This window comes from Xenopus laevis, chromosome 1L, assembly GCF_017654675.1.
Source record: "Xenopus laevis strain J_2021 chromosome 1L, Xenopus_laevis_v10.1, whole genome shotgun sequence".
Classification (NCBI taxonomy): Eukaryota; Metazoa; Chordata; class Amphibia; order Anura; family Pipidae; genus Xenopus; species Xenopus laevis.
The window spans coordinates 165904434-165919822 of NC_054371.1; the positions used below are offsets into that span (position 1 = coordinate 165904434).

Sequence of the window (15389 nt, forward strand, 5' to 3'; positions counted from 1 at the left end):
TTGAAATTTTACCTAACATTGAGATATCCTTAATTTCCGCATGATTAATCTTAAGTGACTCTTTTTACACTTGGATAAGTGGTGTTCCCTGCCAACAGGCATCCCTTAGGCACAAGCTTTGCTACACACAAGAATGTTTCAAAAAGGCCAGCCAATTTAAATAAATAAAATGTATTTATTAGCTTACAAATACTCCTCCAGTCACCTGGTTTCCGACTTTCTGGCACTTGTGAACCCTACTGATATGGGCAAACACAAAAAGGATGAGCTCACCAGGAGCAGTACTTGATGGTCAGGCTGGTTGACCCTAGGGTCTGGTAGCTGAACAAGTCTATAGGCATATTTGAAAGCTCAGTTCCAGCATTACTGACTATAGGGATGCAGTCAGTAGCTAGGTTCCCCAAACGGCAGATGAGTTTAGTGTCATATAGCTAGTCTCACGATCTCTTCTGAGCTCTCTCATTCTGTAAAATGAATGTGAAAAGCAGGATAAACAACACTGAAAAGATAAAGGTAGGCGAGAGAGAAGATATATACAATTATTAACATACAAAAAGAAGTTCAAAGGGGGGAAGAAAGAATAAAAGAAAATGAAGGAAACAGCAGGACTACTTTGGCATTCTTAATAATTCATATACTGTATTTTCCCTTTAAAAATCACAATGCATGAAATTAGGGTGCCTCACCTTGACTGCTTTCTGTAACTCACTTAGAGCCTCTTCATATCGCTGCTCATATTGCTTTAGACACTCGCTCTTTACCAGTTGCCTTTGCAGCTCTGGGGCCCCAGCATCCCTCAACATACCAAAATAGGGTTTTTCCTGCCCAAGAAAGACAGCCATGAATGTGCAGATAATTCAGATGGGCAAAATGTATATGTTTTCAAATATTAATTAGATGAACATCATATATGACTGCAACATGCACAATCGACTGGAGCAGCATAAATAAAGCATACAAGATTTCACTGTTTGGTTTTGAAAAAAAATGTAGTATTTCTTTATGTTAAGAACTTTAGGTTCTTTGGTTAGGAAGGGGAAATACAGGAAGCGTTTTCATCCAGGTCAAGAAAAAGAATTATATTTTTTGTAATGGTTCAACAAATCGGTGAGAAGACTAGCAGGATACCTTACACTTCCCCTCTAACCAAACTTGTTTGGGAATGCAGATATGAATTTCACGGTCAGAAAGTCTCGCTAGGTAAATGCTTCTGTTAGTGATCACCAGAAAATTTTAATGACGCTAATGGCTGGCTCTGCCCACTGTCACTTCCGACAGAATCAATTGACAATATTTATAAGAGATAAGTCTTCACGGATGCCCTATACTTCCCTGGGAGTCGAAGGAATAGATGAGATGATAAGTGATAAGTACAAAGAAAAAACAAAAAATTAAGCGATGATATCAATAGGTATAGTATATCAAGAACAGAAGTGAAAATCCCTCTGTATGGGTGTCCCGAATCAAATAAAGTTGCAGTTGAACTACAAGGAAGCGCACAACATAAAGATATGCAGTGTAGTAAGTTAGTGATAAAAAAAACTCAAATACACCACTAACTTTTCACATATATACCCAGTGTGTGAGTGGTATACTTGAGTTTTTATCACGGACTTACTAAACTATAAATATTTATGCTGTGTGCTTCCTTATAGATCAACTACAACTTTAAAAGAAAGATGGATAGCTATAACAAATAAGTCATTGCAATCATTAGTAATCACAGTATATCAGCTCAGCACATACCTGAACTTTAAGCAGCATTGTGAATGCTAGGCCAGCTTTCCCTGCACGAGCTGTTCGACCCACCCTGATAGAAGAAGAGAAAGCAGCTTTTACTGGTTTGCACATAGCCATATACTGTATGCTAAAGAGTCTAGTCTTCTGTGCTCATATGTACTCTTCTGCCAGGATTGGACCAGTGAAGTCAATCTCACCAAAGCTACCAAAAACCCAGGCTGACCCTGAACTGTACTTATTCCTGGAGGCAGGAAGTGTTGGCAGAAAAATGAAAAGTTTGGCTTTATCTAACCATTATGCCACTTAATTCTATGGTGTTCTTCAACCTGCAGCTGTGAAAACCTCAAATGTTTGCTCTGAAAGAAGTAAGACATTTTTACATGTTTAAGAGGAAGCATACTTTCTACTTAAGCAGAAAAAGTTAATATAACCTCAAAATAAAACAACACAAAACTGCAATATTTTACTAATGTTACACATTTGTAAGCACAGATAATTTTTATTTTCAATGACCCCAATCTGATTACCTTATTAAAATATTCTATAATAACCTGAGCTCCAGGAACCTTTCTTTTACAATATAAAGAACAAATATTTCATTCATCTTCCATACAAAACAGCAGCATTCATTCTGAGTTAACCCTTCTCATTGCAGAGCTTGTGTTGTTACCTATGAACATATGTTCGAATGAACTGTGGCGCATCATAGTTTATTATACATTTGACTCCCTTGATATCGATTCCTCTTGCTGTTGCATCTGTACTCACCAACCTTGAAAGAGAAAGAGGTACAAAAGGTTCTCAGTTCCATTAATCACAATATGACATCATTGATCTGCTTTTTACTCTAGATCAAGATAATCTGGGGATCACCCAACCCCTCTGGGGCAAAGGCAGTGGATAAGGGGGTCCAAACCTCAAACCTACAGACAAATGTATAAAAAAAAAAAAAAAAATTATATATATATATATATATATATATATATATATATATAATTTTTTTTATACATTTGTCTGTACACACATACAGATATATTGTTAATACTACTCTTTATTACTCATCGTTCTATATAGTATCTCTCCTTTTCACATTCCAGTCTCCTATTCAAATGAAGGCATGGTTACTAGGGTAATTTGGACCCTAACAATCAGATAGCTGAACTTGCAAACTGGAATGCTGCTAAATAAAAAGGTAGGCTACTCAAAAATCACAAATAAAAAAAAGAAAACCAACTGCAAATTGGCTCAGGATTCCACTCTCTACATCATACTGAAAAATTAATGTACACCTGTAGCAATCCCCTTTAAGCTGGACCATAGTAAATCTAATTTGCCTATATCTTTTCATTCTTCTCTTGAACGTATGGACATTAAAATCATACATAATTATTTTGGTTTTGTAATGTAGACCAGAGATGTCCAACACCCAGGCCTCTGTGAATTTTAGCTGCTCTTTAACAGGAGATTCTCTATAATGATGTAAAAACAGAACTGTAAAACAGAAACCATGAATAATTCCCACTTTCCATTTCTACTTACAACTGAACTTTCCCTTGCTCAAATTCCTTCAGGGTCCTCTTCCTCTCCCCTGGACTAAGGCGAGAGGAGAATTCTGCCACATCGATTCCTCCAAAACTACGGATCAGCAGATACAGGCTGTGGAATAAAATGACTTAGCAACTATATCAGTGATGCCGAGACACTGACCAAAATCTACCCATGGGGAGGAAGTGTTGCTCAATAACAGTTCTACTAGATTCCCAATTATTGACATTTTAGAAAAGGACTCGATAGTTTCATAATTTATTATTAGAAAAGTGTATTCTCATTTAGTGTGATATAATTTTAATATGCTAAGGAACTACAGTATAACAGCATTCTTATACTGCTGCTCACAACTTGTAAAATCTTTGAACCCCTAATTTATGCTAACAGCTTTGACATACAGGGGTGATCTCAGTGCATTAAACAAATTTCAGGGTCAGACAAACTATTTTAATAACACAACCTATTCCTTTAAAGACTAAATTTACATGTAAAATTACCTGAATTTTTGTAATTATGTAAAATATGGACTCATAGTAGGTGAGAAATGACTTACCGGTGGGAGGCGTCCCTTGAGTTGGTGAAACAGAGGACGCGGGAGAAACGAAGAGACAAGAGGAAGTGTAGAAGGATAAGAGGCTTAGAATTCAGATTGCATGGAATGTAGTAATGCTGAAAAAATGAAAAAAAGACAGCAAAATAAAAATAACGTTAAAATATCAGCATACAGAATGAATGGGCCTTTGCTATGGAGACACTTCTCCAAATATCCCAAGATCAAAAGGACAGTCCCAGCTAAATGAAGCACCGTGCAATGTTGTCAATGTTGGCATGATCGTTGCTCATTATTCCAACTAAATCTAAAAATGGAAGTAGCAGAAATCTGCACAACAGAATCTGCAGCTGGGGCAGAACCACAGATTATTCTGCTATTTGGAATAACCACTCTAGGGGGTAGGGGATAAACAACACTGTAGCATAAGGTTTATACAATAAAAGGGTGTTATAAAAAAAGCAAAGTTTGCTATTGTCAAATCACAAACAGCAACCGACCAGCATGTAGCATTTACATTTAACAAGTAGTGCCCTGGTCAAACGTTGGACCTCAAATGATGTTTGAACTGAATAAGTCTCAAATGAAAACCACTGCTCTAATGCACAGTAAAAAATCATTTATGATATACAGGTACTGACATATCTAAATCCCGAGATTGACCAAGTTTCAGCATTAATAATACAGATAATTAACTTGCACTTCTGTTGGTTAAATGCAAGACAAGCTGCCATGTCCAGTATGATGCTCACTACTGCATGCTGCAGCTATTTTCAACAGGAGCCTTATCTGCTTACCGTAAGCCCCTCTGGAAGTGAAAAATTCCCTGATATACTTGGTTCCATTTGTGTTTCAGAGGAATCATTTGGATTTCCCTTTTGCTTGGAGATGAAGAGCCTGGGCTGGTACAGGCCTAGCTGTTTTAGTTTCTCTGGGTTCTGGGTTAGAGTGGCTGAGAAGAGCAGTTTCTGCAGAGGAGTCTGGTGAAGGCAAGAGCTGCAGAATTTTTTTTGAGAGATGCAACACAAAATTAAAAAGATTGATGGAATATGATATGAGGTCAGAAGGTGTAATTAATATCAAGTGTAATCAATGAGCCTGGTATTAAAAGAAATGATCAGAAATAGCAGTATATCTGAAGGGATAAATTAATGGAACTTTACTGGTCAGCATACAGACAGTTGAAAACATTTATGGAACATATTATAAAGAAGTGAAGATAGGCAGGATACATGTGTAGCTTGTAATGATGTAGGACAAACACTCGCATGCTGAGTACCTGGCTGCTGTGAGTATTCCAGGTTCTTTCCTGGTGAATAGCATGTTGGGAGAACCAGCCTCCAACCGAAACACTGCTTTAGTAACATGATTGAGCCAATCCTGATTCATGCTGTCAATCATTCGATCTGCTTCATCAATAACCTGAAATTGGCAAATAAAGTTCTGAACATACACAGCAGATACACATAAATTACATTTGAGAAGTCTGACTAGAGATAGATGTCAGAAAAAAAGAGCTTACCAAGAACCGAAGATGCCTCAGGTTAAATCCTTCTGTTTGCTGAATATGATCTACAAGCCTCCCTGGGGTGCACACAAGAATATCTGCCAAGCTACTAAAGCCAAATGCTCTGTGTTCCAGAAAGGAGTCAATTAAAAAAAATGGATTTAACATCGAAGTGTAAGAAAAAGCTCAGTAATGAGTATCAGGAAATAGAGCTGATGTTTACATATTATAGCAAAGGTACAAGAACTATAAAACCAAGAGGAACAATGAAAGTGGTACATGCTGGGAGTCCAAATATGAGAAAGAAAAGGAGTACAAATGTAAACAGAAGGGAGCATATGGGGCAGAATCACAATAAAAAAGGGTTAAAGGATGTAGAATCACAAAAAATATTAGTACAAAAAAAATTGTAATATAGAACACATTAGAAAGCATTATTCATGAGAATATATGGGTTTTCACTTTAGAAGCAATTATAGTATTATTCAGTCATGCCTTTAGCATCTTGGCTTCTGGAGCACGTTATGTTCATGTTCAAAGGCTCCACTAAACACAACAGAATGGTGTCATATCAGTCATTATCTGAGCAAATTTGGGGGAGGGGTCTTGTCATGTAGTCTTTACCACCTTAAAGTTTGTGAACTTACGTTTTCTGTATAAGAGATTCCTGCTCTTTGAGAAAAGATTTCTGTCCTGCTATCATGACCACTTTCAGTCCCATACCATCCACATATGTGTTAAATACCTTACAGACCTCGTGAGAGGGAACAAAAAAGAATAAAACAAGAATAAACTCAGAATAAAATAGAAACATGGGAGGACAAAGAGAGAGGAGACAGTTAAATAAAATCTGGAAAATGATGGCATTACTGTCAAGTTTTCTTTTTACCTGCTGGGCCAGCTCTTTGGTAGGCAACACAACAAGTGCTCGCACTTCACATACTACTCGCTGTAGCAGAGTCTGAAAACAAAAAATGTTTGTCAAAGCACAAATCAATTTTAAATCAGGTATGCTGTAAAAAGGCAGTCTTTCCATGGATACAGACCTGAACTATAGGGATAACAAACGCCAATGTCTTCCCACTTCCTGTAGGTGCAGAAACACAAACATCGCTGGGACGGTATCCACCCTTACCCAACAAGAAGCCATGGCAAGAGCTGTCCAGAACGGCAGGGATAACTTCAGCCTGGACTGAGAGACAAGCAGGGGTTAATTAAAAAAGACAAAATGTAGAAGTGACACAGTAAAAAAAATGGATGACGAAAGATCAAGCATTTACCTGGGAAAAAATCTTTCACCTTGTTGACTTCTAGCTTTTTCAGCACTTTAGGGTGCAGGCCAGGGATATCATGAATGGGAACCAAGTTCTGCTTAATATTCTTTTGTAAGAAACTTGGCTGAGTCAACCATTGGGGCAGAACTGGCAAAACCTGAAAAGCATTCGAATACATTAGAAAGGTGCTTGACACGTGTTCTCAAACTGGACTATGGTGATGATTCACTTTTATTTATTCCCTGTCATTAACTATGTGGTTTCATTCACAAGCTTGAATAAGTGAATATTCTAGTTATTAAAGCAACACTGACATTTCCAAACCAGTATTCTCAATTTAAAAGGTATCTGAAGCATGATACACATAAAATGCACACAATAAGTAAAATAGGTTTGAATGCTGTGACAACTGTTACAGTTCCATGTTTCTCATATTCTTCACCTTGTTTCCTTATTAGACTTAAAGAGTCATAGATAAAAATAATCACATGCAGGTTTGTGGCTATTAACGTAAGGATTATTCACAGATATGCACTAAATATAAAAGTTTTCCACCCTCCTTGCCCTTCACCACACGCAACATTAAAAAAGGCACCATCCAGCTATAAATTGTGGGGCAGACAAAATTAAATGGAATACGTTTTGAATGGCCACAGAATTTTCATATAAAAAATATTTTCTTCTCCTGCCAGGAAAAAACAAAAACTTGAAATAATGGAAGATCTGTATGAGATCTGAACAATGTTTACAAGAAGTGACTTACAGGTATAAAAATGTGCAACAACACAAATATGTTTCCCCCTACCTTCTCAACAGCCTTGGGCTCAAACCCTCCAAGGAGAATGGAATTAGGATTGGATGTGGTTACTTCTGCCCCACTAGGTTCTATTTCTTTTGCCCTACTAGATTCTTCTTCTGCCCTTCGAGATTCTTCTTCTGTCTTACTAGATTCTTGTTCTGCCCTGCTCCTTTCATCATGTTCAGAAATGTGCTCCGGGCTTTCATCCTTTTCCTCCACTATGATCTTCTTCTTTTTGGTCTGTTTTTTCTCTTTAATATGTGTAGCTTCTTGTAGCTGACTGTCCTGCTCATTCTCACTGGGACTCTTTACTTCTTCCTCCTGTTTTTTCTTTCTTTTTTTAGTTTTCCTTGGAGTTTCAGTTTCAGCTTCTGTGCTGATTGTTTTGTCTGTTTCTTCAACATGGTTGCTTTTTGGAGTACCCTTCTCTTTTGAGTGCGGCCTCTGTTGTTGTTGTTGCCTGTCCTTGGCCTGTTCATGCAATTTCTGTAGCAGGGCTTTGGAACGATCTTCAGATGTGGTCACCTCATCCCCGAGGTATCTGAAATTCAGAGACAGAAAGAGCAAGTTAACAGAATCCTTTTGATATTCAAAATGCAATTAAAATCACAACTTGCTGTGATACAGGAGCAATTTCAATTTCATTAATAATCACTAATGGGCACAGAGTCAACTACATTAACAGCTGCAATTGTACAAGTGTAATCGTTTGCATAAGTTTTCAGACCAAGGGTGATTGTATTAAACGTTTTAATTGAGAGCCTCCAATGGAAAGCCTGACCAACAGTTCCATAAAATAGACCACTACGATGGGCGGATTTTTTTTATAATACAGACGGGACGATTCTGATTTTAAGAAGATTTTAATTCCATTGATAAAACGAACGTTCCTACCTGTTGATGACGAACAGAGACATTCCAGAATAAATGCTACCAGCGAAAATGTATTACCCCTCTACCGCAGTTCAACCTACAGCATGGACCGTCGCAAGTAAATGACGTCATTAAAGGACTGCCGTATCAGTCATGCGCTACAGCAGACTATGACGAGTCGCGTACTGCGAGATATAGAGCGACAGTGTTTAAGTGCGCTTGGAGTCTCCCCCAAGAATAATAAAGGTGTATCAAACCTTTAAACCCCGCAGGGACAAAGATGTACACGTTCAGTGCAGGTGAATGTGCAGGCGCTTTGTGAATACGTCATTAAAGCAAAAATCCATTTTTTTGCCAACTCCTGCAGTCATATATTCCGGTCTGCACTGGTAGAGGGCGCAAGAGAGAGCACGCAGCCGGAAGCCGAAGTGCAGATATTTCTTTGAATGTCCTCCTGCCTCTTATACTGGGTTGGGTTCTTTTGGCAAGAGGAGGGAAAGAACTTTGCTCCTGACTGTGCTCAATAACTGCTCCAGCTTTATTATTCCTTCCTTGCTTGGTGGGGTTTATTTAGGCTGTCTCCCTTCTTGTAGCTATTTTCTCCTCCTTTTCTCCAACAGCTTTTAACAATTTGAGCATTAATTCCTTGATTAGTCTTTCTGAATCTTAACAGCTGAGGTGTTTATACATGGAATTGCCACTGTGCCACCCTGCTATGAGTTCTGGGATATTTATAAATGCAATTGCCACAGTGCCATTCTACTATGAGAGTACTTGAATACATGAATCTGCTGCCGCTGTTCCATCCTGTAGTAAATGTAGTTTACTTTCAGATCTGCTGGTTATTTGCTGATTATCAATTTTCTGTAATAATTATGTTTTGTTAAAAATGGGTGCTGTATTTAGAGGTGGATGTGGTTTTACAAACATTTTTGCAGTGCTGTGTGCGCCAGGGGGATAGGGGCCCACCAGTTGGCTCTTTGCCCTGGGCCCACCAAGGCCTTAAAATGGCCCTGCTCAGATGCAGCTCTCTTCTTTGCCACAGGTCTGAAGAACGAGTTAATGGTTCTCTAGCTGATTATCGTGCCCCGGGAACTGCCTGGAATATTGCCAGTACCAATTCTCTGTATCATCCCGATGCTGTAGGGTAGTTTGGCTCCAATTTTTGGTAGGGGTGCACCGAATCCTGTATTTTGGATTCTGCAGAACCCCCGAATCCTTTGCGAAAGATTCAGGCCAAATACCAATCCGAATTCTTATTTGCATATGCAAGTTAGGGGTGGGAAGAGGAAAACATTTTTTACATCCTTGTTTTGTGACAAAAAGTGACGCAATTTCCCTCCCCGTCCCTAATTTGCAAATGCAAATTGGGATTCAATTTGGCCAGGCTGAAGGATTTGGCTGAATCCGAATCCTGCTGAAAAAGGCTGAATCCTTAACCGAATCCTGGATTCGGTGCATCCCTGATTTTTGGAGAGTGCCGACAGGATGGGAAAAGAGAGGTGCTTGGACATTACTGACAGTGTGGGCCAGCAAATGGGAAGGCTCAATTTCGTTTGGTGTTCTTCTCCTCGGGGAATAGTAGTAGCGGTCAGTGTTTCAGCTTTGGCATATTGTTATGAGCATAATATTATCAGTTCATTGCTCGCTTTAACATATTCACATCCACAGAAATCAGCTCGTAACAGCTAGACCATCCTACTTGCTTTGTACTTAGGATTTGTACCTATGCAGTAGCCCCTAGCAACCAGTCATGCCCCATTGCTACCTTTTCTCCAAGAAAATACTGCCCATCCTCTATTTTCATTTTTCTTCCTTATTAATGCTTTTGTATTCAATAGGTATGTTTGAAAAATGTTCATTATTCCCAAAGTTTAGGGGACTATTTATTTATTTTGTTATGGCCCCTATAGCCTTCTGTTCTATCAAACTACAATTTTGTGATTTAATTTAGTATAAAAGCCTTAGAATAGGAAATATTTATCAGTGTTTAGTCTTGTTTCTAAAAATACCTATTATATATCTTTACATTCTATCAAGTTTAACAGATTTTATTCACATCACTTACTTATTTAGTGTAAACATCACTGTTTTGTAACTTAGACAGAAATTTGACATCGAAGTGCTTTAACCATGATATCCTTTATTCTTTTTTTTAGCTTGATTCAGGACAATTTCATGGATGCATATGTAGTTAGAAAATCAGCAGCTACAAGCAAAAGAGGTCGTGTGGGAAGTAATGATCTCAACAAACCAAATGAAGAACCACTTACAAAGAAGGCAAACACTCACAAAGACACTGTTTGCTTAATCCCAGATCATTTTATATGGAAGAAACTACAAGCAGAGAATCTTGACTGTGATTACACATCTCTGTTCAGTAAAAATGAAGCAGATGACATATTTCAAAAACTAGAAAAGGACATAGTATATTTTTCAGGTAATGATTTGCCGATAATAATAACGAGGCATGAATTTCTAGTGAAAGGGGGCTCCATCTGTAGATGCCAATAATGTAATTACAGATGCAAAATCCACCAATGAGAATGCTGCTTACAAGCACTATGTCAGCGGTTTTGCTGTTATCTTAAATATGGGGATCACTGTGTAAGTTTGATTTCATGATATTACACTGTAACAAAACATCAGGGGATAGGCATACGACCATTCAGTTATTCTGTGAGAGAAAAACAGTTTAATGCTTTGAGCTCCAATTGCACCAGGATCAAGATTTAAGCAGAAAAGGTGGTATTTTCATTGAACAGTTGCTTACTAATTAGGTCGCTGGGCCAATTAGCTCTTGGGGTAAGTTCTATTGTGCAATATTGCTTTAAGCATAAAACCCCGATGTTGCTGGACTACAGCTTCCAGAATGCTATACCATTTATAAAATGCTGGTGTATGCTGTGAATTGTAGTCCAGGAAAATGTGGGTAAAGTTTGGTTGAGCAAGAAACAACTTTAATAATTACAGAAATTCTTTCCATTTATCCCACAAATTTATGCTGAAAGGGGATATGGCAGTCTTTTTTTTTTCAGGAATTTCATGCAACAGCAAGTAAATATTAGGTTCCAAAAATGAAAGGCTGAACAACAGAGGTGAATTACATGTTCCAGTTATAGTAATAGTATTTGCAAGATCAGTACTAAGTTAATGGAGCATTGTGGGTGACATCATAGCATAGTAACAGCAGACAGATGCTGCCCTGATTTATCTCCCCATATTTAGTTGGAAGATATTGTACACTTCCAATTTTTTTTTCTGCCATGCACCAGTATCTTAACTTCAGCAATACTATTTGTAAACACTAGTTAGTCACAAGTTGTATAGTGACTTTTTTTTGTAGTAACTGCCATACAGCTGTCAAATAAATTGAAATTCTTTTTTTTTCTAGGGAATCTGAGTCGAGTTATGGTTTTTGGAAAATGGCATAATGTCCCAAGAAAGCAAGTTACATATGGGGATGAGGGCTTAAACTACACATTTTCTGGGATTACCTTGTCTCCTAAACCTTGGATTCCAGTTTTAGCCCACATAAGAGTGAGATTACAGTTAGCCACTGGGCACTCCTTCAATTTTGTACTTATTAACAGGTAATAAACGTATTACTCCAAATATATTAGCAGTATTCAGAAACGTGTGCCTTTAAATAGAATGCAATTTTATATAACTTGTATGTATTGGTCCAAGGAGAGTTTTAAATTGCTTCATTATTATTGTATAACATGTGGGTATGTGGGTTGGTTTTGGGCCTCTGAGTAACAATTTGTGTTCCTCATTCAGCCACAGGGCTTTATAGTCTTTGGTTAATATCATCATTTTGATTTTAACTATCCCAGGGGCATGTTGAGAGATTATATAATGTGTCAACTGTATGTAAATAGACAGCACTTCTGTAAAAGAATAATAAGTAGCATATAGTTACTTCTTGTATATCCAGTATATTATGACTTAACAATAGCCTTTTCAGTATTGCTGTCTAAACACTCTCACAAAGTTTCTACAGGTATTTATTCAATCTGGCAACCATAGATATGGATTCTTAAAGCAACACAGTACACACAGTTTTTTTTAGATGGGGGGCATTGAACCCCATTTGAAAACTGGAGAGAGTTTTTTTTTTTATAAAATTTAAATAATGAGGACTAATTGAAGAGTTTCTTAGAATTGACCATCCTGTAACATACTAAGTTAACTTAAATAAGTAAATCCCTATAATTTTATAGGAAGGTTATTGCTTGAACTTCTGTATAGAATGTTCCCTTATGTTAACTTTCATTCTCTTCCCTCAGCTTTAAAGGGCTGGTTTGCCTTTAAGGTAACTTTTAGTATGGCATAGAATGGCCAGTTCTAAGTAATTTCTCAATTGTTCTTCATTTTTTTTTTTTAGTTTTATAATTATTTGCCATTTTCTTCGGGCTCTTTCCAGCCTTCAAATGTGATACAAAGACCTCAGGAGTCAAAAACATGTTCACATGTTATTCTGATCTCACATTTCCTGTTAAAGTCGGGATTGTCAATTAAACCTGCAATGTATTAATAATACATAAATATTATGTTATTCTGATCTCACATTTCCTGTTAAAGTCGGGATTGTCAATTAAACCTGCAATGTATTAATAATACATAAATAAATGTAATCTAATCTGAGTTTAGCTTTTGTGTGTGTACTTTTGTGAGCATGTTTACTCTGGATATGGATTCTGATTTCACAGCTATTTACATTATGGGTGTTCTCCCTGCACAGGCATGCTCAGCTTTTCATATCTGCCTAGGCACTTGGGTAGTTCTTGAACTAGGGAGGTTATATGAGTCAGCTCTGTCAGCAAACCATTGATATAACCCTGCAAGCAACAGATGCCAGCAGTTATTTCTTTAATATGACTGTAATTTCTGAAGTCAATGGAGAAGGAAAGGTTAAATCAGTGGGGTTACTATGTTTATTAGGCACCTCCACTCATAATATTTGTTTACCTGTTACCTCAGGATGGTGATCCTCTTCTTCAAAAAATGCAACAGCCTGGGGTACTCTTTGTAGAACGCCTTGCCGCCATCTTACTTATCCCAGGTGTCCTCTGTGGTGGTTCTGTAGAGAGCATGCACAGTACAGAAATCCCTGGGCTGGTGCATTTTTTAAAGGAAAACTATACACTGCTATATGTAAATAAATCATTTTCATAATAATATACTTTTTAATAAGTGGCATTGGGTAATCCTAAATAGAAAATTGCCATTTTAAAAACTAAGGGCCGTCCCCTGGGATCCTACAATTGACGGTGCACACAAACAAACCATACATGTTAGATCACATGAGCCAACTAACCGACAAAGTTCTGTCTTTTGCTTCCACACTTCTTCCTGTTACAGTTAGAGCTGCAGTATTTTTGGTCAAGTGATCTCTGAGGGAGCACAGAAATGGTGGCTCAAGGTAAGAGATATTAAAGGACAATATTTGTTTAAAAAAAATAAGCCAGTTTGGTAAGATTCTTTAATATGCCACTTAATTTAATATAAACTATTCATTTTGGAGGTATAGTTTTCTTTTAAAAAGAGAAACACTGGTGTAGGGTAACAGGTAATGTCTGGAATCACTGGAGGGGTGGCTAACAACTTGGCACCCTCCAGTAACTTTTTCTTGCCCTTAAATTATTTTCTTCTGAAGACAATGTGCTCTCAGTCAAAACTACTTCATATTGTTTGCCTAACACTAGAAATGTTCAGGTGCCTTCTTGTACTGTATCGTTAACGCAACCATATGTAATAAAACTGTGTAAAATAAACACACGCTTAAGCTATACTGAGTATTTACTGTATATAACAATATACATTGAGGTAAAGACTGTTTTAATTAAGGTATGTTATTTTTTTCAATTAACTTTTTTACCATTACAGACAAAGTACTTGTGTAACAAAATTTCATTCAAAGCCTTAAAATGAATATACAAGTATAGGATCTGTTATCCGGAAACCTATTATCCAGAAAGCTCTGACTTACAGGAACATCATCTCCCATAGACTCCATTATTATCAAATAAGTAAAAATGTCCATGTATCTAGAAATGCTGTATTGTGTATATTGAACTTACTGTATCTAGCAGAGGTGTTCAGCAGCCCAATAACATTAATGGTCCAGGCATGCTACTCACATCCCTGCCTGTCGCTCTTTTAAATCAGACAACTGACAGTGGTCCAGAGATGCTACCTTGGCTGAAGAAAGAAGGCCAAAACATAATTTGTAGAATTATCTCTTTAAGCATTAGTTCTCCCTTAAGTGTATTTTTCTGAATAAGGCTGTAAACCATTTTTTTTCTTGTAAGGTACAAAGATGGTAATGATCACATCGGTGAACACAGAGATGATGAAAAAGAGCTGGTCCCACAGAGTCCAATTGCTTCTGTGTCCTTTGGAGCCTACCGAGATTTCATCTTTCGCCATAAAGATGCTAGGTGTAAAAACCCTGTGCGTCATATTCAGCCTGTAAAGGTGGAACTAGCCCATGGTAGCCTACTTATGATGAACTATCCCACCAATGTCTACTGGTATCACAGCCTTCCTGTCAGGAAGAAAGTTCTATCTCCGCGAGTCAACCTAACTTTTCGTAATATTTGTCTGGGAAGTTTAAAATGAGCACAATTCAGTGCAAAGTGTATACTGTAATTCTAAAACTTTAATTTGTGCATCTGTTTCAGAGGAATCTGTTGCTATAAATTGCTGACTGCATAACTGTTCTTGACCATCGTTTTGGATCTGTCAAGGTCATAAAGCTGGCTGCAAGTCTCCTCTGCACATGTGCACACCCTCTCCATGTTATCCCGTGGTCTCCACATTAATGTATACAAACCTTTATATACATGTGCAAACTTGGGACCATAGTTTCTGAGCATGCACATGGGACTAACAAGATGGATGAGCTACTATTTTACTAGAATAAATCACATTGAGACCCAAGCTGGGTGGATAACAATGGCCGCAGCTTGTATATTATCTCTGTCCAATAACATACATTACAATAACTGTAACTGAACCTAGCCAGCCAGAATATCAAAACCTCTACCTTATATTTTAACACTCTCTTGGCTCTACATTATTGCTAGGCCA

At 37.6% G+C, this 15389-nt stretch overlaps 2 protein-coding genes across 7 annotated transcripts; one reads left to right on the forward strand and one right to left on the reverse strand.

Moving 5' to 3' along the window:
* Nucleotides 1-155: 155 nt before the first annotated feature.
* Nucleotides 156-8372, reverse strand: ddx51.L (DEAD-box helicase 51 L homeolog). The gene is given in 15 exon segments (NM_001127763.1): nucleotides 156-464; nucleotides 687-821; nucleotides 1747-1810; nucleotides 2411-2512; nucleotides 3280-3396; nucleotides 3842-3957; nucleotides 4636-4834; nucleotides 5118-5260; nucleotides 5361-5469; nucleotides 5993-6099; nucleotides 6235-6306; nucleotides 6392-6537; nucleotides 6626-6776; nucleotides 7425-7959; nucleotides 8313-8372. Coding segments are annotated over 15 exon segments (2046 nt in total). The 5' UTR covers nucleotides 8336-8372; the 3' UTR covers nucleotides 156-437.
* Nucleotides 8373-8452: 80 nt separating this feature from the next.
* alkbh2.L (alkB homolog 2, alpha-ketoglutarate-dependent dioxygenase L homeolog) lies at nucleotides 8453-15004 on the forward strand. 6 transcript variants are annotated; one of them, XM_018261915.2, is made up of 4 exons: nucleotides 8453-8590; nucleotides 10451-10731; nucleotides 11686-11884; nucleotides 14609-15004. In XM_018261915.2, exons 2-4 carry the CDS (start codon nucleotides 10470-10472, stop codon nucleotides 14916-14918), a joined length of 771 nt encoding a protein of 256 aa, XP_018117404.1. In that variant the 5' UTR covers nucleotides 8453-8590; nucleotides 10451-10469; the 3' UTR covers nucleotides 14919-15004. The 6 variants fall into 6 exon arrangements, with proteins under 6 accessions (XP_018117404.1, XP_018117411.1, XP_018117405.1 ...); XM_018261922.2 differs by having other exon boundaries at nucleotides 8473-8537; XM_018261916.2 differs by lacking the exon at nucleotides 8453-8590 and adding an exon at nucleotides 8655-8850 and having other exon boundaries at nucleotides 10455-10731.
* Nucleotides 15005-15389: the final 385 nt, after the last annotated feature.

Excerpts from the sequence above, each read along its gene's own strand:
- alkbh2.L (XM_018261915.2), top strand. The coding sequence starts at position 10,470 with ATGGATGCATATGTAGTTAGAAAATCAGCAGCTACAAGCAAAAGAGGT. Across the intron at positions 10,732-11,685 it reads GGACATAGTATATTTTTCAG|GGAATCTGAGTCGAGTTATG; the intron begins GTAATGATTTGC and ends TTTTTTTTCTAG. Across the intron at positions 11,885-14,608 it reads AATTTTGTACTTATTAACAG|GTACAAAGATGGTAATGATC; the intron begins GTAATAAACGTA and ends TTTTCTTGTAAG.